General features: G+C 38.2%; 2 protein-coding genes across 9 annotated transcripts in view; one reads left to right on the top strand and one right to left on the bottom strand.

Moving 5' to 3' along the window:
* The window catches only part of FBXO16 (F-box protein 16), a 67,336-nt gene extending 62,266 nt beyond the window's left edge, over positions 1-5,070 (bottom strand). For 4 of the 5 annotated variants that reach the window (XR_011537699.1, XM_070611367.1, XM_070611368.1 and 1 more), the window contains exons 1-2: positions 4,882-5,070; positions 1,373-1,884 (exon numbers count right to left, since the gene is read on the bottom strand). The gene's annotated coding sequence lies outside the window, so the exon portion shown is untranslated. The remainder of the gene's footprint in view (positions 1-1,372; positions 1,885-4,881) is intronic. The other variant, XM_070611370.1, reaches the window with a different exon arrangement.
* FZD3 (frizzled class receptor 3) overlaps positions 4,675-25,418 on the top strand; it is an 86,712-nt gene continuing 65,968 nt past the window's right edge. Inside the window, exons 1-2 of one of the 4 annotated variants that reach the window (XM_070611357.1) lie at positions 4,675-4,947; positions 12,804-13,336. In XM_070611357.1, the coding sequence (XP_070467458.1) occupies positions 13,148-13,336 (189 nt within the window). In that variant the 5' untranslated portion in view covers positions 4,675-4,947; positions 12,804-13,147. The remainder of the gene's footprint in view (positions 4,948-12,803; positions 13,337-25,418) is intronic. The other 3 variants (XR_011537697.1, XM_070611356.1, XR_011537698.1) reach the window with 3 other exon arrangements.

Raw genomic sequence — 25,418 nt, forward strand, 5'->3', positions numbered from 1 at the left:
TCCTCTGCTAAAATTCCACCTCCTAGTGGAAGGCCACTACCTCCAATCCTATCTTCCAAGCCGTTCTTTACACTGTCACCATTATTCAACTTTACTAAGGACCTACCAGGCCTGCGTTAGGGTACAAAGACAAGAGTCTGCTTTAATGGAGTTTACAGTCTACTGTTAGGGAGTTGGGTTTTTTCTTTCTTTTTTTTTTTTTTTTACAAATAAAGTGTATATTTTTAAGGTGTACAACGTGTTTTGATATATGTATACACTGTGAAATGATTACCATAAACTATTTAACATACTCATCTCCTCCCATGGGTACCACTTTTGTGTGTGTGGTGAGAACACTTGAGATCTACTCTCTTAGCAAATTTCAAGTGTACAATATATTACTATTAACTATAGTTACCATGCTGTACATCAGGTCTCCAGAACTTATTTATCTTATGACTGAAAGTTTGTACCCTTTGATTAATACCTCTCCTTTCCCCCCACTGCCCAGCCTCTGGTAACCACCATTCTATTTAGGGAGGTGCTTTTTAAAAGACCATTTGATCGTGTTACTTTTAAGCTCACAAAACTTCAGAGGCTCAGTAACGGCCACAAAATATCTAGACTCCTTAGCCTGCAAGCCTAGATCCACTATGAAATTACCTCAATCGACCTTTTCAGCCTCATCCATCTGTCCCTTCATGCACTATCTGCCCAGACACACTGAACTTCCGATCACTCAACAGAAAATGGTACAAAATTCTGATGTTTCTTTGCTTATGTGCTTTTGTGATGCTGCTCCTCTGAATCTTAATCTCATAGCACATAACAAATGCTCAATAAATATTTGTTAAATCAACTGAATGAATGAATGTAACAGTGGAGGGGCGCAGTATAAGGATCAAAACTAGTGGAAATGTAGAGTGAAACTCAGATCATTATGAATTGAGTACTAGGATTACACTCAGGATTATCAGATTTTTATTTGGAGTTTACAGAGCAGAATAGGATTGAGTTTCTCTCCTAACACACAACTTACCAATTGCACACTGCAGTATCATCAGAGAAGGAAATCTTAGAGATTATCAGGAAATTATCAGGAAATAGGGTATGCTTAGATATAAATATGAATTAATCTTATAGTCAACCAGTTAGAAACAAAGCAAAAACTATAATACAATACACAGAGTTAGTGCTTAACAGGCATAGAAATAATTATTTGTTGGTTGCTAATTTCATAAGTATGAAGCATCTGGCACTCTGCAGCTGAAATGGAGCAAAACGTAATCCCCAGGAGCACTGACAAGGCTTGTGAGGCTCAGGAGGATCTGACAGTGGAGCTCTCAAAACACAGTCTCCACCTTTTTCATGCACTACCCACTGTCCTCACCTTTTTTAGCTCGTCTTCCTCTTCAAGCCTCAAGCGCCGGTGTTGTCATAGTTGCTTTTTCTTTGACTCTGTCCAGCCCCCACCTCTCCTAGCTTCCAGTAGGCCAATCACCATCCATAAATCCTTTCGCTGGCATCCGGGGTCTCTTAGGCAACAATGTGTGGTCTCTTGATTGGCCAGGAGATCCAGGAGGGCTGGCTCCAAAATTGGGCACACGGATAAAAGGAAAAAAGATGTGCGCGCCAAGAGGGTGGGAGGGGCTGCAAACTACCAATATAATGCTAGGACGAAGACGCGTCCAATCTCGAAACAAGCAGCATTGAAAGCCCTGTTTCAAGCCATCTTTATGTTCCAAACCAGGCCAACCCACTGAGCATGCCCAATTATATTGCTCTGGTCACTCCGGGGCTCCGAAATGCAAACTCCACTTTTCCAGGTTTTAAGAGTGGCCAACAGGTAAAAGAGGGTTGGAGGAAAAAGAATTCGCGACTGGTTCAATGAAAGAAGAGGACCTGCAACAGGAAGTAGAAAGACCTGGGAAAATTGCCCAACACACAAACTCACAAGTGCTTCAACACGAGTTTTAATTTACTGGATTAAGGAATTCAGGCTGACTGACGGATACACTATGGAACCAGCAGATGGCATGCCTTAATAAGAATAACTCCAAATTTGGGAAATTTTACAATGCAGTCTAATGTATTAATTAAATTTATTGAGCACCCACCACGCAATAAGGGGTGGAGTGAGAATACAAGGATAAAAGAGAAATCTGATGAGGAAGACTGGAAAATTCAATGCGTAAATAACTAATGTAAGGCCCACAGTGATAATTGCTGTGATAGAACTATAAACAAGTGCTGGAGAATAACTAAAAATTCAAAATTCCATACGGAGCTTCCTGGTAAATATAAGGCAGTTCTTATGGCAACAGCGACAACGACAACAAAGAAGACTTTCCTCACTATCTTATGTTTCTTAAAATAGATAAGACTATACACTCCTCCAGCTTAAACAAATGTAAACCCTATGTTAGTATTGTGTTTCAGGTTTAAAGTAGGCAGCATTTGTATATCCCCAACTTAAAAAGAAGAAAAGTGAAGCTCACTGAGATAGCTGCTTTCTTTGAGTTAACAAAGGATCTGTAAGTGGCCAAACTGAAATTAGAACCTAGGTTGTCTGAATTTCAGCCTGGTGGTTTTCCACATGACCAGGTTGTGTGTAAATGAATAAACAAAGCCTTTGGTGTGGGCACGGGGGTGGGGGGGTGGCCTGGGGGAGGTATGTAGATGCAATACTAAATTACCATGTATTACCAGTTAACATTTATGTTTCAAAACGGGTTCATCCAGAAGGAGACCAGGTTTAACACCGTGCTGTGTCTCTCTGTGAAGTTCCCGCTCATTAAAGACTTTCTATATTGGTGGTTACAGCACCGAATAAAAGAGATGGGATAAAAGAAAGCTTCGTATTTTATCTCTGTTGGATTTGAAAATTTTATGCATGAAAATAAGGTTCCTTTCGTCCAGCCTCTCAACCAGCACATTCTGGGCCTCCTCTTGTCGGGCACCTCATCAGTCTGACTACTGATCCCCACCCCCACCCCAAGACTGAATGACACCATTCACAATGTCTTCACGGTGAGCACGCCCGCTCAATGTCTGAGATACTTAAACATTACTTTTAAATGAAACATTTCAAACATAAAGAAAAGTTTACAGATTTACATTAGAAACATTCTGTACCCGCACCGAAATTTTTAAAAATATTAACATTTTGGCCTCCTGTGTGTAATTAGCAGCCGAAGCCCCTTTTGTACACTTCCCAGACCTCATTACCCTCTCTGCCTGCCTAGAGGCAACCACTGTGGTGAAACTGGTGTGTAGCCTATGTGTCCATTTTTTGTTTTTGATATATATATATATGTTTGGCCTCATAAACAATATGGGTAGGAGTTTTTAAAGAGGTATAACTTACGTATCTTGTAGTTTGCTTTTTTCATTCAAAGTTATATTTCTGAGATTTAATCATGCTGATACATTTGGTGATAATTCCTACACCATTCCCACCTCCCCATGTGAGCTATGATATGTCCTATACCTGACAGTTTTCACAGGACAGTGTGTAAATTGCGTAAAAATGTGTCTAGTGGGTACAAGGGATCTGGAAATACATAACGCAGGCAAACACGGATTTTCACATATGCTACGTGCCTCCTCATTCACCCTCTGTAGTGGCTGTGTTGGCTCCACAGGACACACTGACTTGCTTAGAATCAGGCCTAAGGATCAACATTATGTTTTTTTAAAAAAAATGTTACTACACAAGTATTTATTCATTAAGAACATTGAAAATTGTCACTTCAGATATCATTAACTATGCTTTTCCCCGTAGATAACCTTCTGATGTTAAACTATATTTATGGCTGTCCAAGCTCAATACTCAATATTTATTTACATATTTAACATTTATTTAATGTTACACATTAACACTATATTTTTTAAAATCTTGGTAAAATACACATAACATAAAATTCACCATCTTAACCATTTTTTAATTGTACAGTTGAGTAGTATTAAGTACATTCACATTGTTGTGCAGTAGGACCAATATTACTTTAAGTCCTGTGTGCTAACAGAACAAAATGATGCCCGTGAAGTCTAGGTTGAAGAGGGACAAAAAGGAAGAGAAAGAAAGGGAGGCAAAACAATGCACTGAAAAAAAATAGCTTTGGCTTTGAATGAATCTGTCATTAAAACGCTGAGTGGCTTTGCTAAGTCATTTAATCTTTCTGGGCGTTCTTATCCTCGTCTGAAAAATGAGAGGTTGAGTTTAGATGATCTCGGAGAACTCTTTCAGCCTTAAAACAGTTTATGCAGAGAAAGAGAGGGGAAACATTTCCTAAGGAGCAAAAGATGGGGAATGCCACGATAACCACAAGCTCCACCTGTTCACTAAGGTCTTGGCAAAGAGGATATACACTGTCCCCGGGCCGGTAGCCTGTCTGCTCTGTTGTTTCAGCGTGGAGCTCTGCAACAGGCCAGTTGCCTACTCTACCTACACCCAGTGCCACCCTCAGCACTCTGTAACCCGCTCTTGACCACTTCCAATCCCCAGGTCCCGAGGCAGGCATACTAGCTCTCAGAACAGGTTTTATCAGTCTTGCACTAATAGCAACACAGGCTCGGGTGGTGAGAGTCGCTGCGCTGTCTCAGCTGGGGAGGGAGGGAGAGGTTTGCAAAGAGGGCTGAATGCATTAAGAAAAACGCTTCCACACTCCGCCGGGTAGGAGGGCGCAAGGCGTCACCCACAGCGCGAGGCAGAGAACAACCAAGCAAGCCCAGCTAGCACCCCGCAGCCAGGCTCAAAATGGGAGCGCGCGCGCAGTGCGCCTGCGCGATGCGTGCGCGCGCGCGCGCTCTCGCTCCCCGGGCCGCGCGCCCCAGCGCTCGCGAAAGCTCGCGGTCACTGCGAGGCGCGCGCCGGCGATTCTCGCCTGCTCGGCTCACCTGAGGTACCGGCGGCCGTCCCCGGCTGGCGCGGCAGCCCCCTGGAGCCGGGCCGCGAGGGGTGAGGTGAGCGCCGCGGCGCGCGGCTTCCCGGCTGGGAGCGGGAGAGGGGCGCGGGGAGCGGGGGGAGTGAGGAGGTGCCGCCGCGGCTGCCCGCTCCTCCGCCTGCCCCTGTGCTGGGGAACCGCCAGCAGCCCCGGCGCCGCCTCCTCAGGGATCGTGATTCGCGTCGCGGCCAAAACAAAGCTTTGGGCGCCGGGCTGGGGCGGGCGTCGGAGGGGCTCCTCGGACTAGACGGTCGGCTGCGGGGGCGGAGGAGGCGAGTTGGGGCTGGGGGCCGAGGGGCGCAGATGCCCGCGAGGATTATGAACCTCTCGGTCCGGAGCCCGCGCTGGGCAACCTGTGCGAGTGTGGACGGCGGCTCGCTCTCCGCCATCCCCGGCCCAGCCCTCCTTTGGGCTCGGGGCCTGGGCGGGAGCCCGCTCCCCCGGTGGGCGCCCGGGGCGGGTGGCGCTGCCCGCGGGCCGGCCGCGCGGGCGGAGGACGCGGCGGCCGGCGGGGAGGACAATGCACCCGGGGCTCCGGCGCGCGGGCGGTCGAGACCCGCGGAGCGTGTCCCTGAGCCCTGGACGTCGCTGTAGCCTCTGGCCCACCTCTTCTCTCCAGCGCCCAAAAGTTGTCCCCTCCGTGCCGTCAGTTCGCGAAGTCCGCCGCGCCCTCCCGCGGGCCCCCGCCGCCCCCTCCGAGGCCGCGCCCGCCGTGGGTACCGCCGCGCGATTGGGAGATGGCCTCAGGCGCTGATGAGGCCGCTCGAGACCTTTCAGCATCTTCCTGGGGGCTTTTTCAATCGCAGGGGGCTTGGAGTTAGGTGCCTCCTCTGTCAGAGAACGAAAGGGTTTTTTCTAAGAACAAAAGCACATGCCATTAATTTAGGCATAGGAGTGGACTTGAAGTTGAAAAATGCCCTACAAAAGAGCTGTTTTTCCCCCAGTCTTAAAATGAAATGTATTTGGTTCCCTTCTGATTTAGGCAGATGCAGTCGCAGAGCAGAGCCGCAGCTGCGTAAATGACTGCTGTATAAAAGTATCCAAACAGAAATCTTCTTTTACAAAAGGAGTTTTTTGATAGACCTGTGATGTTATTTATGGGAATTGATCGGGTCACTTTGCAAAGCCAGTACCCCAAGAGCAAGGAGACAAAGGCCTGATGACGTTGGGGACGTACCCTCCCTCGGTCTTCCTGAGCCTCGGCGGTGGCTGACAGTCGCCGCGATGGATAAAGCCCCAGCTGTGCTGTTACGGAGCAGCTACTCCTCAAGATAATGCTTTCCATCTGTACTGTTAAGCAAATCAATACTATCCCTTGCCTCCGGCAAAGAAAACGCATTTATCTGAACTACCAAACGACAACATAAAGCATAAGGGAAAAATGATTAAGAGTTAGGGGGAGTCGGACAGAGGTGTAAAAGCGTAACTGGGTGGGCTTGGATGGAGCTGAAGATAAAATATACAGCCCTTCTGTCACCTCGTTGCCTTTTATTTAGTGAACTAACATATTCCTTGTCTTCGCCAAATGCTTTGAAACTATCGGAAAATAAATGAGTAATTAATAAAGGCTACCATCCTAACTTCTCTTTCCTCCCACGTCTTTTTTTAATCCCCCAATCTGGTAGTATTCTCTACCTTCACATCTCTCCAAATCTATAACAGTTTCCTGTGATAATAGAAGAAAGGACTGTAGGCTCTTTCATTCCTTTCCTCCTCTCAGCTACTCCATTCCTTTGAGTTTTATTTTGTGCTTTGAACATTGAGGTGGATTTTTCTTGGGAGTTCCATGATTGAGATACTCGAAGTAGGGGGGTTGAGGGGAACTTCATAATAAGGCACGCTTTCTTTGTAGAGTACAGTGAGAAAGCTTTATCATTGGGGAGGAGAGAGGAGTTTTTAACTCACAGTAAGTCCTCTGTTTCCCACTTGACCGGAAAAAATACCTCTACGCAACTTAAATTTCATGTTAGTTTGTTAGTAAAACTGTAAGATTTTATACTCAAACTTATTCTGAGCATATTGGTTTGTTGATGTTAGGCTGCTACTGACTGTATTTTCTTTAGGAGAAGGGTAGTAGGAAACAGTCCTTCTACATCTTTACTTTCTTTCGGGTGGGGGGGAACGGGGAGGGGGCAGGGGGTGGTGTTGGTCTCAAGGTTTTTTTTTTACCCCTAAGACTAGAATTATGGCTGCTTAAAGTTGCACCTGCCTACAAAAAGAGCATAATGCAAATAAAAAGAATGGTTTGGAAAATATGTACTGAAGAAATTATTCAGTATAGATTTGGGAAAAGATGTGGCAGGGTCTTGAGGAAAAAAAAAATGAAGATTTTTAATAGTGTCCTTTCTACAAGCCTAGGAATAAATGTTTGAAGAGTCACAACTCTTCACTGGTTAGGAAGGAGTTTGTCAAAAATGGCTTCTGTCTCTTTGCTTTCCAATTCATTATGCTGAGAACTATTGACAGTTTTGGTAGATCCAAGGAATGCATTGCTGGTGAAGTTTAAGATGAATATAACTAGGCTTGTAGGCTTAAAAAAAAAAAAACCCAAATCTTGGTCCATAAGTTTTATCTCACAGAAATAATTTTCTAGTCAAAGCATACAAACCATACAGCCTTGCTAAGGGCAAAATCAGGGCCTTGATATTAGACAATTTTCTGATGAACAGATGTTAATTGGAAAGGGAAGCTGGGCTGGAATTTCAACCTGGTTTTTTTTCAGTCCAGAATCTGGCCATCTTTTAACTTTCCAATTTTGTTTTCAGGTCAGTTTTAAAATATCTGCTTTCTTTAGTCTTAAAAGTAATTTCTAATTTTTAAAATGAATTCAATTTTGATGCCTACTGTTTATTTTAATTTTGAACCCAGATGTGTTTGTTTTTCCTGTTTGCTTTTTTTTAAAGCACTATCCCTCAGTATATTAGAAGATTAGGCTATTTGTTGTAATCAGTAGATGACAAGATAGATTTTAAAAATTAAAGAGATGAAGTAGGAAGGATCAGAAAAGGGATACCCACTCTGAGATTAATAGAAATCTAGGCCTTATGAATTAAATATGAAGCTATATAAACTTTCTTTTAGCAACTAGGAGACAATAGTTTGACAGTGATTTTTTTTTTTTTTTAAATAATATGTGGAAAACAAAAGGCCAAAGACCTGACAGGTTTTGGGAAAAGGAATGTAACACTTAGAGCAGTGAGTATGCTCTGAGTGTATATTTTGTCTCTCTAACAAGACAGTAATTTCCTTGAGAGAAGAAACTGTTATTTAGAGGCAGTCATTGCTAATCCTTGCAATTCATTCTTAGAAGACTACTCTGAAAGAAAACAAAGAATATCTCTCTTGTTCTCACTGTAGCTACTGTGTGTGAGGCAACCGTTAGATGGTATTTCTGAATTGGAAATGCAGAATGTTGTCTACATTATAGGGTGTCAAGAAAATTAAATCTAATTTGAGAATGATGAAACAGATCACTTTCTGTACAGAGGGTGTGAATTCGAATAGAATTGCTGAACATAATCTTTTGTTGCAGGACCCTCTTGACAAGCCCTCCAAGCCCACTTTTGTCGTTGTTTCTTCTGGGATTCAGCCTGCTTTCTTCTTCACACTTGCCACTTCCTGCTTTTCCCGCCTGAGTTCTTTGGGTCTGGCTTTACAGCCAGCCTGGAAAGACAGTCTTCTAAGATTGCATCCCTTCCCGTTTATTGCTGTCCTTCAGGACAAATACTCAGCTTATTTTATTTTAAGGGCTTTTACTTTTTACCATCAAAAGAAAACTGGTAATTGGGGAACATCAGATTCTTGATGTTACACATTCATAAAAATTAAAATGGAGGTTTAAATTATCTAGTTCTTTTTGTTTTCTGATGAAATAATAATAAAGTAACTTAATCTGAAATCAGTTTTCCAAATATCTTATATTGCTCTATGGAGAAATGAATGTGCCTCTTTTCCCACAGGTGGGGCATGAGTAACTATTGCCATATCACTCACTTTTTGCTGGGCCCTGGACCATGAAGCTGTTCACTCTAGTTGTGTTAACCCTTTATTTAGTTGAGATTCTGAAGATTCCTATAGTAAAAAATATAATATCAGTCAGCATGCCAAAAGGACTGTTAACCTTTATTTAATGAATTGGTATTATTTTGGCAGGATCTCTTTGGATCTGGAGTCTTCTCCGCGTCTTACATGTCTGGAACTTCAACTTACAGCTTTTCCATGAATGGTGCTACCTTAGGAAAAATGACTTTGCTGTGCACACTCACATGATCCTAATTAGAAGAAGAAATTGCATTATGTTACTCAAAAACGATTTGGAATATATATCAAAAATTTTTTTTAAGTGTGCATACCATTCGAGTTAGGTGATAGGTGATCTGATATTTTTCAATATTGTAAATCAGTTTTTGACTCGTACTACATTGGTCATCACTTTTTTGCTCTTCTTGCTACCTACAATAAGGCAGTAGTGTGTCCCTTAGCTTGTTGCTTAATTAGCAGCCAATAAATCAGTGATTCAGCTAGTATTTATTCTTGTCAGCTAGTCAGCACACATTCATAGATTTAGCAGAGTTAATTATTCCACACATAAAATAAAGTACCATAGGTTCTTTTGTAAAATCTCAGAGCAATTATATTTTTGACAAAAATGAGACACATATGCTGTTTTGTAAACTTTTATTTTTTATTTACTGTTTCTCCCTTACCATGTCAATAAATACAGACTTGTTATTTTTAGTGACTATACAATATGACTATATAATATCCTGTGGTTGTACCATAGTTTAACGAATCCCTTGTTGGTAGACTTTTAGGTTGTTTCAAGTTTTTTATTTTATAAAGTGTTATACTAACATTTTGATTATGCGTCATTTGTACTTGTGTGTTTACTTAGAATAAATTATAGATTTGCTGAATCACATTGTGCGCATTTTAAGGGCTTTTGATGTAAGTAGCCATTTTTAAAATACCAACTAGGATACATTCCTACCAATAGTATTTGAAAATGTTGGAATGTTGAAAATGTTCTTTTCCCTGCACCCTCTCCTGTACTATTCTCTCATTATTATTTTGCCCATCTGATTGGCCAATATGATGTTATCGCTTATTTGCATTTTTTATTATCTGTAAAGTTGAATATCTTTTCATGTGTTGGCTATTTGTATTTCTTTTGTAAATTTATGTCCTTTTCCCATTTTTCTGTTAAAGTGTTATTCTTTATCTGCTTTTATTTCTAAAATTCATTTTATATATTACTTTTGCTAAGCATATAATTATATACAAATATGCCTGTACTCTTTTAAATTATTCTGTTTTAGGATAGCATTTCTCAAAACATGACTTATGAACTGCTTGTAACCGTACCTGAGGTAATCATTAGAATGCGTATCATTCTCCAGAGATTCAGATTTCTTAGACCTGTGGGGGGATCCATGAATCTGCTGTGTATTAAAATTAGAGAACTTCTGATTTGGGGGAAATATAAATTCTTTAAGATTTTTACTGTTCATGTTTTCTTTTTGTCTCACTGCATTCCACTGTTTTTTTTTTTTCTTATTTATTTTAATAATCATAAACTACAACCTTGGTATATTAAGATTATTGTCCTACCCCAGCCTAACATACAGATTTTACAAAAGTGTTTTGATATATGGTAATGTGGATGTTGTAGCACATAAAGGAAGCATTTTTATAAGATGGTGGGATGCTTCACTTGAAATGAGGCAAAAGGAATAATTGAGAGGAAATCAGGTAAAATAGATGGAGTAGGCAGAAGTATAAGGGGGGTGTCTCATTAAGTTTTAAAAACCAAGTGAGGTATTGCTCAGTTTCTTCCAGAAGTTTTCTGTGGTAGTCTTCTTTGAACCATAAATTTGAAACCCATAACTGCTTGGAAAGTACATTAGTCTAAATGAAATTTTTGAACTTCTTCTTATTATATACATAGTCAATAGAGAGCAATATTCCCTTTAATTTTTTTAGTTGCAAGCAAATGAACATGCTGTATAAGCAACAAACTACAAAGGCTAAACTTATATGGGTATTTTACTACTGTAACCAAATAAAGCTTTCAAGAGCAGTTGACATTTAATGATATGCGTAATTGTTACTTTGCTGCATGGTAATTAAGCTTAAATATCAACGACTGTGTTTAATATCAGTTTTCTATAGCCAGACATCACATTTCTGGGGCCAGCTTGAAGGAGGAGAAAAATACGGCAGGCCAAGGAGCTTTTGCAGAGATTTCTGATTTAGATATTTCTGTATAGGGGGATTAAGCATTTGGGCTAGGGATTGCTCATAACTTCAGTGTTCCTAATTCTAGAGGCCACAGACTTTCCTTTTCCTTTCCTCTACTCAAGACCGTCTACTAGGAGGAGAAATTGGGAAGATTCAGCCATTGCTTTACTTTCTCCAAATAGTTTTTTTTCTGCCTGGTAACTAAAGCTTGGGATGCAGAGATTCCCAATCATTGATAATCAGTGCACAAAGGACAGTTTCTTTTCCTGCTTAAGCTAAACCAGTTCCAGGTCTCAAGGTCTAAGCTGTCATGGGCCATAGTATTTAAGTTGTCTTATTAACCTGGGTCTCTGAGAATTTCTGAACCTGAATTTCCCATGTTTTTCCAGTCTCTGCTGTCTACAACAAACACACAAACATTCAGTACATATGAAACAAAATGAAATAAAAGCAAATTTAACATCATTACTAAACCAAATAAAAGTATGATAGCTTAGAATATGCTCTTTTCCTGCCAGGCCTACCATTCCACTCTACCCACACCCTCTCTGCTCCATATGGGGTACATATTTTTGCCCCCAGAAAGTAGGAGCAAGTCAAAGATTCTGTAGCTTAGTGGAAACTGTAACAGAATCATTCCTATTCCTGCTGTTACTTGCTAGCGATGATTTCTATTCTCTGCAGCCTGGCTGTGTATAATGAAATATTTGTTGGTTAAATGTTTCTTCATCAATGGCACTAAATTTTTGTGCTATCTAAAAAGACGATGTAATGTTGGGGAAATTTCCTGATATTACTTTTACAGACTTCTGTTTGCCAGTTTAATATTGGTTGATAGAGGTTGCCTTTCTATCATCTGTAATTCAATAATAAAGCTACCAAATGTTTGATGCCGCTTTACCATTTATAGAGTACTTATACATACATTATCTCATAATTCACTCATATGTCATCCTTGTTAGAGAAGTAGTATTTTCAGGAAGAAAAATTCTGAGTTCAGAGAAGTTAAGTGATGTTTCCATTCACCCAGCTAGTAAGAGGCTGAATCCATATCTTTAGATTTATTTGTATTTCACCTCCTTCACAGAAACCTTCTGCCAAATCAGTTAATGTAAAAATGTGCTATTAATGTTTAAAACACATTTAGTAAATTTTAAATTCAATAGCTTAGATTATAAATATGGCAGATATTTAAATAAAATTTAGGACAACAGGATAAGAATTTTTCAAAATGGATGAATTATATCATGACAAATGAAAAATTGCCATCATAGACAAGAAATTAAACCATATGTTATATAAACAACTGAGGGAAGAAAATTTGCCTTTAAATGCTGTTCAAAAATTGTTTTAGTATATCTATCGCATAAATGATAAAATAGAAAAGCTATACTATATCTTTGTGGAACACCCTTGTATTTTATCTGTTAGGTCTGTATGATATCTCTTATCAAAGATTGTTTTCTTTTCTTTTTCTGATAGTTTGTTGTTAGTGTATAGAAGCACAACAGATTTTTGTATACTGATTTCGTATCCTGCAACGTTACTGAGTTTATCAAAGATTTTAATATCAACTCTGCAATAGTTTGAGAGGAAATGACTAATTTCTCCCATTTTTTAAAAAATGCTTTTCAGATATTTCAGTCAAAGGAAGAAATAGCTCTCCTCCAAAGATGGAATCTGTTGTTTGGGAATGTGGTTGATCAACTTGATATCTTGGCCAAACGTGCCCTATGTAATAAAATGAAAAGAAGAGACAAGATGATGTCATTTTCCCATATTGTGAAACCCAAAACAAATGCCTTTTGTGGGACCAAGCTAACAAACCTCTGACGGTGCAAAGAATATTTAACTGTTTGAAGAACTTAACAGTAAGATATAGAAGAAGTACTTTCAAGCTGAGACCTGCAGGTGTCTAAAGATCTAAAGTACGTATTGAGTAGGCCTGATCATCCAGATCTCATTCAGATCCAGAAAGGATGGCTATGAGTTGGATTGTCTTCTGTCTTTGGCCCTTGACTATGTTTGTGGAGCATATAGGTGGACACAGTTTGTTTTCTTGTGAACCTATTACCTTGAGGATGTGCCAAGATTTGCCTTATAATACTACCTTCATGCCTAATCTTCTGAATCATTATGACCAACAGACAGCAGCGTTAGCGATGGAGGTAAGACTTGATTTATTCTTTGATATATTTTAGAAAATGATTCTTAATATTGCCCTGTTAACTAATCCAAGGAATGTGTCTGATAAACAACAGGGAAAGAATATGTTATTTTTAATTTCATCTTGTACATTAAAAAGTTACATATTTAGGTTCAAACTGTAATAGATTGAAGAATTCATGTTTGGGGAATGTTACTCGACTTATTTTTTAGACATTATACTTTTATAAAGAAATTTGAAACACTGGAACATGGGAGATAATAGCCATTTAGAAATTTAAAGTTGTCGAAGTTATGATCTGATTACATCTTTTCTGTTATTTGACTGTTAGTAAAACTTTAGATAAAGAGCAGAATATAATGATCATAATCATAATTGTCATTAGGTATTGAAGGTAACATGGTTTTGAAAAATGAATTCTTTTGTTTAGCCTTATGCTGTTACAGTATTTGAATTTTAGTTTACTTTATTTTATTTTTGGTGAGGAAGATTGGCCCTGAGCTACATCTGTTGCCAATCTTCTTCTTGTTGCTTGAGGAAGATTGTTGCTGAGCTGACGTCTGTGCTGGTCTTCCTCTATTTTGTATGTGGGATGTGGCATTTGTTTTGGGTTTCACAGCATGGCTTGAAGAGTGGTGTGTAGGTCCTCACTTGGGATATGAATCCTTGAACCCTAAGCTGCTGAAATGGAGCATGTGAACTTAACCACTATGTTGCTGGGCTGGCCCAGTATTTGAATTTTCTTAAATACTTAAAATGATTTCCTGGTCTTACCATGTTCATATAAATTTAAGAAAAATAACTCCCAAGCAATGAAAAAGTTTTTGTTGTGTGACTTATCTGTTCTTGACCTCTCAAGTAGGAAGTAGGAATACTTTTGTTTCTAGTATCATTATAAGTCAGTACAACTCCTTTGGAAAGCAAATAGGGTCATAAGAAGCAAGTCATAAAGATATTTGTACTGATTTGGGTTCAGCTTTTGGCTCTGTCGTGTAGTAGCTTTAAGACTTTGGACTTAAGTCACTTAACACATCTGGGCCTTGGTTTCTTCATTTGTGAAAAGGCAGTAATAATAAAAATACCCTCAAAGGGCTCTTAGGATTAAATGAGAGATTTATAAAGTAGCTAGCACAATGCATGACACACCATAGGTGATCTCCAAATGTTAATTCTATTCCAAATTCCATTTCTAAATGATCCTAGAGAGAAAGTACTAGAAAGGTGAAGTATTTGTTCCAAATGAACTTGCACCTCTAGTTGTAGGCCTTTAGGCCATTGCTAAAGATGTCATGGTTAAGCTGTCTCTACCCTCTTCTCAAACATGCCCTTGTAGTCTAGATATTTTATTGGCAATGAGGTTGCCTTTGTTTGAACTTCACACATTCTAGGAAGAGCACCTAACTGGGTAATACTTTCTAAGAGAAGGCTCTAGTGATTTGAAGTAATTAATGTTGGGGATAGTTGTTGCATGGTTGCATGGTTGTCATATCAGGACAGTGATGCCACTGACAGAATCATCTGACGGTTTGAGAGTATAAAGTTTCTGTAGTACTAAAGGACATGGAAACTCAGCAGTCAGCAAAACATACTTTCAGATGGAACTAAGGATTCTTGGGTCCTTACAAGGACTCATATCTGTTGATGACACCCTCCACCTCTGATCCAGAAACTTTGGATACTTGTCTGCCAGTTTTTACCAGGAGCAAGTAATCCCAGCACATTCTTGAGTGTTCACTGTGGGACTGAATTGAAAGACATTTTCCTAGGTGTAGCATCTTTCAGCAGGCCCAAGCTTCAGGGTTGCCTGGGGTTCATTCCTGTACTGATGTTTGGTGAGTCAAAATAAGTCCTTGGAACTCTGTATATGGCAGTGAGCTCAGGCTGCACAGATGAGAAAAATTACAGAATTTGGGTTATTTCAAATTTGATTATTCACAATCAACAAGTTGTATGTTCTTTTATTGTTTATAGAGGATTCCTAATCTTATACTTTTAATGAAATTGGGATATGTTTAAATAAATGAGATGTGTCAGTTTATTAAATTGGAAAAGATGATCTTTGCTAGTATATTTATTTCTCTACCTTCCAAGACATGCACATCGATATACAAACACACACACTAAATTTTTTAAGTTCTTAATTTGATATTTCTCTTTTTCCCCTGAGTATGAGTGGCTTTTGATAGATCAAAAAATTTTCTCATTCCTGTTTCTCAAACCATTTTGAGCTGTCCAAATTGCTAAGTAAATTTTTGGGAGCTGTCCAGCTTGGACAACAAATTGTCAGTAACTGTCTTTACCAGCCCACACGTTATTGGGTATTTGTGATTCTATTGGTAATAAAAGAGATCTGAGGAGCCTTTTCTCCTATGCTGAATAATTAAACCCAGTTGAATAGGAAGGGAACAGTTTAATGGAAAAAGCTCTAAAATAGGGATAGAAGACTTGCATTCTGCCACTAACTAGTTTTGTAACTTCTTTGTGTTGGTTTCCTCCAGGAAGTGAATTTTTTCCCGGTTCATTTTACAGTGTTATTGTTAGGATCAAGTGATGTAAGTGATGTATACATATAAGTATATTACAGAACCTTGAAAAGTTAAAATACTGTCTGAATACAGAGCATTATTCTTTGTTGCTGGTCACACTGTTTAATTTCAGTCAGTTTGCGGAACAAGCAATCTTTAATCTCTTTGGAAAGTTGATTGTCTTTTTTTTTTTTTTTAGAAGCTAAACCCTATAGGATAATCAGAGGAGAAATTCCTGGGATGGTTTGTGTTTGCCTCCATTTCATGTTTTCTTTTGTCGTTCTCATTAAAGATTTTCTATAGTGTAGGAAGCTGGCCCTGAGATAGATCCTAGTGGGAACTCAGAACCTGAAAGCTTGCCTATCCTTGGTATCCTTTATGGGTTGTTAAAAACAGAGCATGTTTGAACCGGTCTCTCAATTACCCAGACTAAAATTTTAGCTTTTTTTCCCCCTAACTTTTTATTACGGAAAATTTCAGTTATATAGAAATTTATAGTATCTATATATTTACCTATATAGAAATATAGAATAGTGTAATGAATGCCACATACCCATCACTCAGCTTCAAGAATTATCAACTCATAGATAGTCTTATTTTATTTATGACTGCACACCCAGCTGGGTTACCTTGAAGCAAATCCCAGACTGCATGGTTTCATTTATAAATATTTCCATATATATCTCTATGAAGTAAAGACTCTTTCAAAATATAGAAACACCATACCTTTATCACTTCCTCAATATCATCAAATATCCAAATAATGTTCAAATTACTCTGAGCGTTTCATGATTTTTTTGTACTTGGTTCAGATCAAGATTCATGAATTGCATTCAATTGATGTCTCTTGTTTCTTTTAATTTATAGTTTCTCCTTTCTTTCCCCCTCCCTTTTTTCTTGTAATGTATTTGCCCTGTAGAGTTTCCCATAGTCTTTATTTTGCTGATTACATCTCTGTGGAGTTATTTACTATCTTCCTGTCTTCTTTTTTGATTTTTTTGAAAGAATACGGTCATGCTTTGCATAATGACAAGGATACATTCTGAGAAAGGCATTGTTAGGCAATTGCATTGTCCTGTGAATATCATGGAGTGTACTTACACAAACCTAGATGGTATAGCCTACTGCACACCTAGGCCATATGGTACAAATCTTATGGGACCACCATCATATATGCAGTCTGTCGCTGACCAAAACATTATGTGGCACATGACTGCATAGGCATATGATATCTAATTGTCACTCTTTATAGTTTTAGCAGCCATTGATGATCATTTCCGAGATCTATAATTCTATTAGTGGTTTGCAAAATAGTGATATTCTGATTCTGTTATTCTTCATTTCTCAGCTGGGATACTTTATAAACAGAAACTTCCTCTTTGGCTTTTGGACTACTTGAGTTACTTTCGTATACAGTGTATGTGAGAAAGACAGGATAAATACTTGGTTGTTCTCCTTTCTTGATTGCTTTTTAGGATAATGAGTTGATTCCCAAGCATCCTCCAAAGATGACCAATGAGGTTTTTTGTGTTTTTTTTAAGTATCATTATGAACTCATGGATTTTTAACATGTTTCATGTGTTTCAATCCATTGCAGTTATTATTCTTGTTGGGGCTCAAACTGTTCTGTCTTTGATAGTGGGAGCCTCTCCAAGGTCACTCCTGAGTGTGTTTGACATTACTCTAGTGGTCTCTGATGGCTTCCTTGCTTTCTAGTATAATCTAAGCTCATTTCATAAAATTCTGCTTCAAACCTTGAATCATCAATTTTTCTAGGGAACACTGGTTCCTTTTGGTTGGAAATGATGTTTAGAAATCCACTATCTGAATACTAAGCCTACTGATATGAGGTTAGTCATTTTTAGGCCTGAATTTCATGGACAGAGTGAGAAAGTACTTTTTTTTAACAGAAAGTACATGATAAATTTATACTGATACTTTCAAATAATACTGTAGAGTTTTTATTTAACATTTTAAAATTGTATTTGTGTCTCTTTTCTCTTATACTTAAGCTTTATTATACCCCATACATTATATAATTTCAGAATAATAGCATTACTAACAATATGATTATTGAAAGCAATCATATTGAAAGCAAAGTTTAAGATTTCTTTGTACTTCTTTTTGTCCTTAGGATGTATTTCACCAAGGATGTACAGTCTAATTACTGTGTTTTAAAGTTACTTAAATACTTCTCTGTGTGGTTAAACTCAATACACAGGTTATTGTGTTTGATTTTGATTTTGAGGAATAACTTTTAAAAAGTTTTTTGGTTTAAATTTATTTTATGTTTTAAAACTTTATGTATAGAACAAGGTACATTCAGAGGAGTCTAGTTTCTGGCCCTCTTACCTCTACCTTGTTCTTTCCTTCCCCCTAAATGTAGTCATTTAGTTTTTTGTTTGTCCTTCCATTAAAAAATTGTAAATATAGTATAACATTTATATAAAATGTTTATATACTATTTGCCTGTATCTCTATATTCTTTCACTTTTCTTTGATATAGTGTCATATTATTCGTTTTTTCTGTCTTACTTTTTTCACTTAACCAAATATCCTGGCTATTCCATAGTAGTATTTGTAGATATTCCTCAAAAAATTTTTTTTAATGTATACAGTTCAATGGCATTAAGTACGTTGACCTTGTTATACAATCATCACCATTGTCCTTTAGCACTTTTTCATATTCTGAAGTTGAAACTCCGTGCCCATTAAACAATAACTCCCCATTCTCCCCTCCCCCCGGTCTCTGCCAACCACCATTCTACTTTCATTTTTTTTCTCTCTGAATTTGACTACGTACCTCATGTAAGTGGAATCATACAATATTTGTCCTTTTGTGACTGGCTTATTTCACTTAGCCTAATGTTGTCAAGGTTCATCCATGTAACATGTGTCAGAATTTCCTTCCTTTTTAAGGCTGAACAATATTCCATTTTATATATATACCACACATTTAGTTTATCCATTCATCCATCAGACACTTGAGTTGCTTTCATCTTTTGGCTACTATAAATAATGCTGCTGAGAACATGTATGTACAGGTATCTGTTCCAGTCTCTGCTTTCAATTTCTTGGGCTATATGCCCAGAAGTGGAATTGCTGGATCATACAATAATTCTGTGTTTAATTTTTTGAGGAGCCACCTTACTGTTTTCCACAACAGTTGCTCCATTTTACATTCCCACCAGCAGTGTACAAGGGTTCCAGTTTCTCCATCTCCACATCCTCACCAACACTTATTTTCTCTCTTTTTTTTGATAATAGCCATCCTGGTGGGTGCAAGGTGGTTCTCATTTTTTTTGTTCATTTCCTATTGAGGGACATTTGGGTTGTTTGCTGTCTTTTGCTGTTGAAAGTAGAGCTTGTCCTGTTCATCTTTGTATGCCCTACACCTAACAGAGTGCATCACACATAGTAACTGCTAAATAAATTTTGAATGAATTAATGAACCTTATAAAATGTAAATTCCATAAGAGGTGGTAGGTTATGGTTATGGTGCTGTAACTAAGCACTTAATCTTCTGGAGCTGTAAATAGTAGTGTGCTTGGTGGAGGTGGTAATTCCAGTACCAAAGATACCGCTTACCTATGAACACTAGTGTTTTACATTGCCCTTTATTTTTGGTAAAGGTGACTTGAAGCTTTCAACATGATGTGTTTGCACCGATAAGTGGTGTAATTAAGCAAAAGAATAAAGCAAACAGGGGCTGGCCCCGTGGCCGAGTGGTTAAGTTCGCGCGCTCCGCTGCAGGCGGCCCAGTGTTTCGTTAGTTCGAATCCTGGGCACGGACATGGCACTGCTCATCAGACCACGCTGAGGCAGCGTCCCACATGCCACAACTAGAAGAACCCACAACGAAGAATACACAACTATGTACCGGGGGGGCTTTGGGGAGAAAAAGGAAAAAATAAAATCTTTAAAAAAAAAAAAAAAGAATAAAGCAAACAATTTTGCTGTCTCTAGACCTTTCATGTTCCTTCTGCCTCAATATTCTCTTCTCCATTTTTTTTTTTTTTTTTGAGAAAGATTAGCCCTGAACTAACTACTGCCAATCCTCCTCTTTTTGCTGGGGAAGACTGGTTCTGAGCTAACATTTATGCCCATCTTCCTCTACTTTATACTTGGGACGCCTACCACAACGTGGCTTTTGCCAAGCAGTGCCATGTCTGCACCGGGGATCTGAACCGGTGAACCCTGGGCTGCCAAGAAGCAGAACGTGCGAACTTAACTACTGCGCCACCAGGCCAGCCCCACTCTCTTCTCCATTTTTGCCTGTCAAAATTCTAACAGTGGGGCTGGCCCAGTGGTGTAATGGTTAAGTTTGCGTGCTTCACTTCGGTGGCCCAGGGTTTGCAGGATTGGAACCCTGGCATGGACCTACACACCATTCATCAAGCCATGCTGTGGTAGCATGCCACATAAAAAAATAGAGGAGATTGGCACAGATGTTTGCTCAGGGCAAATCTTCCTCACACACACAAAATTCTAATACTTGATACATTAATAACTAGGGGAAAAATAATGGTAGATGACAAAACATTATGTATGATTTCCTGTTTTTGTTGGAGAAAAAAATATATGCATTTCATGTCAAGTAAGTGATCTGGAAAGGTTTTTGTTAAGGCCAATAGTGGTTATTCCTTAATTAGCTCAATTTATTAGTGTTTTCTCTGTTCTTTTTTTTATTATTAAAGATTGGCACCTGAGCTAACATCTGTTGCCAATCCTCTTTTCTTCTTCTTCTCCCCCAAGCCGCCCATTATGTAGTTGTATATTCTAGTTGTGAGTACCTCTGCTTGTGCTGTGTGGGACACTGCCTCATCGTGGCCTGATGAGCGGTGCCATGTCTGTGCCTGGTATACAAACCAGAGAAACGCTGGGCCACTGAAGCAGAGTGTGCAAACTTAACCATGCGGCCATGGGGCTGGCCCCTCTTTTCTTCATTTAATGTTTGTATTTTCTGATTTTTCTGTAAGAAACATATTGTGTTTTTAAAATAGTAGAATTACAGGGCCAGCCCTGGGGTCAGGTAATTAAGTTTGCGTGCCCTGCTTCAGTGGCCCAGAGTTTCACCAGTTTACACCCTGGGCGTGGACATGGCACCGCTCATCAAGCCATGCTGAGGCAGTGTCCTACATAGCACAACTAGAAGGACCTACACCTAGAATATATGGCTATGTACTGGCGGCCTTTGAGGAGAAGAAGAAGAAAGAATAATAAGGAAGATTGGCAACAGATGTTAGCTCAGGTGCCAATCTTTGAAAAAAATAAAAAATAAAATAGTAAAATTAGTACAGAAATTTTATTTTAAAAAATCTCAACTGTCCTTATTTGTCTAGCTCCCAGTTGCAGTACCTAAGACTTAGTATTTATTAAATATATTTTGATTGAATGAATGAAACTATTCAAGAGAGAAGGATCATATGTGGAAGGGATCAGGTGCAGGTGATATTTGAATAGGCCTCTTTTGAAAGACAAATAGGTTTTTTTTTTAATAGTTTTTTTAAGATTTTTTTTATTTTTCCCTTTTCTCCCCAAAGCCCCTCGGTACATAGTTGTATATTCTTAGTTGTGGGTCCTTCTAGTTGTGGCACGTGGGATGCCGCCCCAGCATGGCCCGATGAGTGGTGCCATGTCCGCGCCCAGGATTTGAACCAACGAAACACTGGGCCACTACAGTGGAGTGCACGAACTTAGCCACTCAGCCATGGGGCCGGCCCCCTTTTTTTTTTTAAAAGATTTTAATTTTTTTCGTTTTTCTCCCCAAAGCCCTCCGGTACATAGTTGTATATTCTTAGTTGTGGGTCCTTCGAGTTGTGGCGTGTGGGATGCTGCCTCAGCGTGGCTCCATGAGTGGTGCCATGTCCCTTGCCCAGGATTCGAACTGACGAAATACTGGGCCGCCTGCAGTGGAGCACGTGAGCTTAGCCACGGGGCTGGCCCCAAGACAAACAGGTTTTTTGTTGTGTGTGGTTCTTTTTTTTTTTTAAGAGAATAGTATAATATACCGCTATACTAATAGTTACTAATGGTTTGTGGATAAGCATTTTAGGAAATGAAATTTCTTTGATTATATTTATTCTTGGCATTCAGGGTTTGTGTCTTTAGAAAACAGACGTTATCCAGTAGATTTACTTCTCTTATTATCTTTTGATTAGGTTAATATTAATAAGGTGGTTTTCTCTAAGCAAACAACAATCTAGTGAAGTGGCTTGAGAAGCTTATTTCTGTGACAGGAATACCAGCCAGGAATTAAGAAGCTTCTAAATTGAAGAATCTACACACAAGTATTGGAGAATTAATTTCATTTAGTTATTTCTGACTTTAGAAAAAAACAATAGCAGCTTTTAAAATTTTTAATTGATTTTCTTGTGTGACAAATCACTTTAAAGGAATACCGTAAAAATACTTGTTTTAAATTAAATAATTAAGTATCATGGAATTTGGTTTGTAAAGTTTTGTCTTTTGAGACAGACCATAATTCATAACTGTTCGTGATCTTTGAAATATTAAAAGTTTACTTCCTAAAGAAAAGTCAGATTTTATGGGCTGCTCTGGGGACTCTCCTTTGACTTAAGAAGATAAATATACTCCTGTGATAATGGCATATTTCTGCAAACCAACTCACTGACAGACTATTGGAAAGTATTTAATATGCTATCACAAGACATTTTTAAAAATTAAGATTTGTAAAAGAAAAGCATATCAATGGGATTAAAGGTATTTTACAAACCTAGAATTTTTTTTTTATATACAAAGTACTTAAAGTTTTGGACCCTTTCTCATTAGGAATTTTGTGACAGAAAAGGAGTTTGAAAAAGCTGTTATTTTTAATCACTTAAAATTATTCTAAAAAGTTATTTTTGAATTTTTTATTCTAATTTGGATCTGAAATAGAATGAATGCCATTTTTGAATTTTCAAAGCCATCCCACATTTGGTTTCACATTTAGTGAATAATCATAGTATTCCCAACCCAGTGTGATACAGTTTCTATGGTTACCAGACCCTTTGTAGAGTGACAAAGATTGGAATTCTGATTCTCATGAGTCAAATTTTGGCCTTTGACTCTGTCCCCTTTTCACACCCTTTGCGAAGCTTGGGCTGTTGCTCTGCTTGAAGGTTGTCAGCTAGCAGGTTCCTATGGTAACAGGAATGGAAATTTGAAAGAAGAAAGAGAATGGGAGCACAAAGGCTTGGTTGATTTGAATTTGAACAAAGAATGGAAGGTTCCATGTTGTGTACCTTTGTTGTAGAAACCAGAAATTTAATTTTAGAAAGTTACTTTTCAGTTTGTAAACTTCCTATACCCTAGGCTTAATTTAATGAACAAAAGTGTTACTGTTTAAGGAAGTACTCAGTAAGAATCTTTTAAAATTTAATCAGATAAACTTTCTTTTTTCTACTTCATGGAGCTTTAATAATATTCCTTATATATTTGTTCTCAACTTTACAATATTCAGGCTACCTCATTCAATTTTGATTTTGCTGAGGTTAAAAATTGTTAAGGTTAAAATCAAGGCAATTTGCATGTTTGAAAAATATTAATATTTTTATTTGTTTTTATGTAACAGCTTTGTTGAGGTATAATTTGTGTACAATAAACTGCACCCATTTAAAGTGTTGAATTTGATAAGTTTTGACAGTTGTATATACCCATGAAACCGTCACCACAATCGAGATACGGAACATTTCCATCACCTTAAAAGCTTCCCTGTGTCCTTTGTAGTCCAGTCCCCTGTTGACTCCCTGCTCCAAGCAACCACTTATCTGCTTTCTGTCACTATGGATCAGTTTTCATTTTCTAGCGTTTTATATAAGTGTAATCACACAGTACCTACTTTTTTGTGTCTGGTTTCTTTCACCTAGCATAAGGATTTTGAGATTCATCCTTGTTTTGTTTTGCTTTTTAAAAACATCATTCACGTTGACTTTCTCACTTGGCAGTTGTGAACAGAGAATTCAGCAGTGTTCCCATCAAATGGGGCTCATCAAACAGGCCTTCTACAGCTCTGTGAATCTGCAACTCGTCCCTAACCTTCTTTTAAGCTTTCATTTACTGAGTGCTCTGTATGCTGACTATTTTATATATTCTTATCTATGTGTTATTAAGACCATTTTACAGAGGAGAAAACTGAAGTTTAGAGAGGTTAAGTAGAACCAATTTGTTAAGTTCAAGGGCTCTGGATAAGAATGCCAAGATTTGACTCTTAGGTCTGTCTTTGTAGCTCTGTGATCTTGGGCAAGTTACTTAACTTTCTGTGTGTCATTTTCTTCACATGTATTATAAAATAAGATTAATAATAATGGGACCTCCCATGGGATTGTTGAGAGCATTAAGTGAGATAATGTTTGCAATGCACTTAGAACACCACCTGGCCTATAGTGTGAGTAAATGCTAGCCGAGATATTACACTAGGTACTTATAGCTAATAAGTAGCAGAAGCATAAACTTGTAACTTTAGGCTCAGTGCACGCTGTGCAAAATAGGCATTCAAATCAATTTATAATTCATGATGGGGCTCACTTTTACTAACATAGTAACATAACAATTTGGATTAGTTGGCATTTTTTGTATTTCTAAGTACCAAGTAAGTTGGACACTTGGTTATGAGATATATATATATATATATAATGTTTGTACAGACATCAGCATGTGAATATAATGCATTTTTTTAATTTTTAATTTTAAAATAATTATAGACTCACAGGAATTTGCAAAAAGAGTACAGAGATTCTGTGTACTCTCCCTAGTTTCACCCAATCTTACTACTTTATGTAACTATTTTACAGTATCAAACCATGGAAATTAATAGTAGTACAATCTACAGACCTTATCATATTTCACCAGTTTTTACAGGTACAGTCATGTGCTGCATAATGATGTTTCAGTCAACAATGGACTGCAAATACTGTGGTGGTCCCCTAACATTGGTTCCATATAGCCTAATGATGCATTTCTCAGAACGTATCCCCATTGTTAAGTGACTCATGACTGTTTCATTTGTGTGTGTGTGTGTATATGCACGTATGTGTATTTGTAGTCTTTGCAATTTTATCACGTGTATAAATTCACATACCCACTGCTATAGTGAAAGATACAGAACTGTTTAACACCACCAAGGAGCTCCCTTGTGCTTCCTTTCTCCCTTTGCTCCTTTGCTAATCCCAAGCAACCACTAATTTGTTCTTTATCTCTAATTTTGTCATTTCAAGAATGTTATATAAGTAGAATCATACAGTATGTAATGTTTTGAGATTGACTTTTTAAATTTAGCATAATACCCTTAAGATTCATACAAGTTGTTAGAAGTATCAGTAGTCATTGTTTTTAATTACTGAGTAGTATTCCATTGTAGAGATGTACCACAATTTGTTTAACCAATTACTCATTGAAGGACAGTGAGTTATTTCCAACTCTTTGCCACAGCAAATAAAGCTGCTATGAACATTCGTGTACAGGTTTTTGTGCAGACGTAAGTTTTCATTTTTTGAGGGAATAAATGCCCAGGAATGTGGTTGCTGGATCGTATGATGAGCTTATGTTTGGATTTTT

This window comes from Equus przewalskii, chromosome 2 (genome assembly GCF_037783145.1).
Source record: "Equus przewalskii isolate Varuska chromosome 2, EquPr2, whole genome shotgun sequence".
In the NCBI taxonomy this organism is placed as follows: domain Eukaryota; kingdom Metazoa; phylum Chordata; class Mammalia; order Perissodactyla; family Equidae; genus Equus; species Equus przewalskii.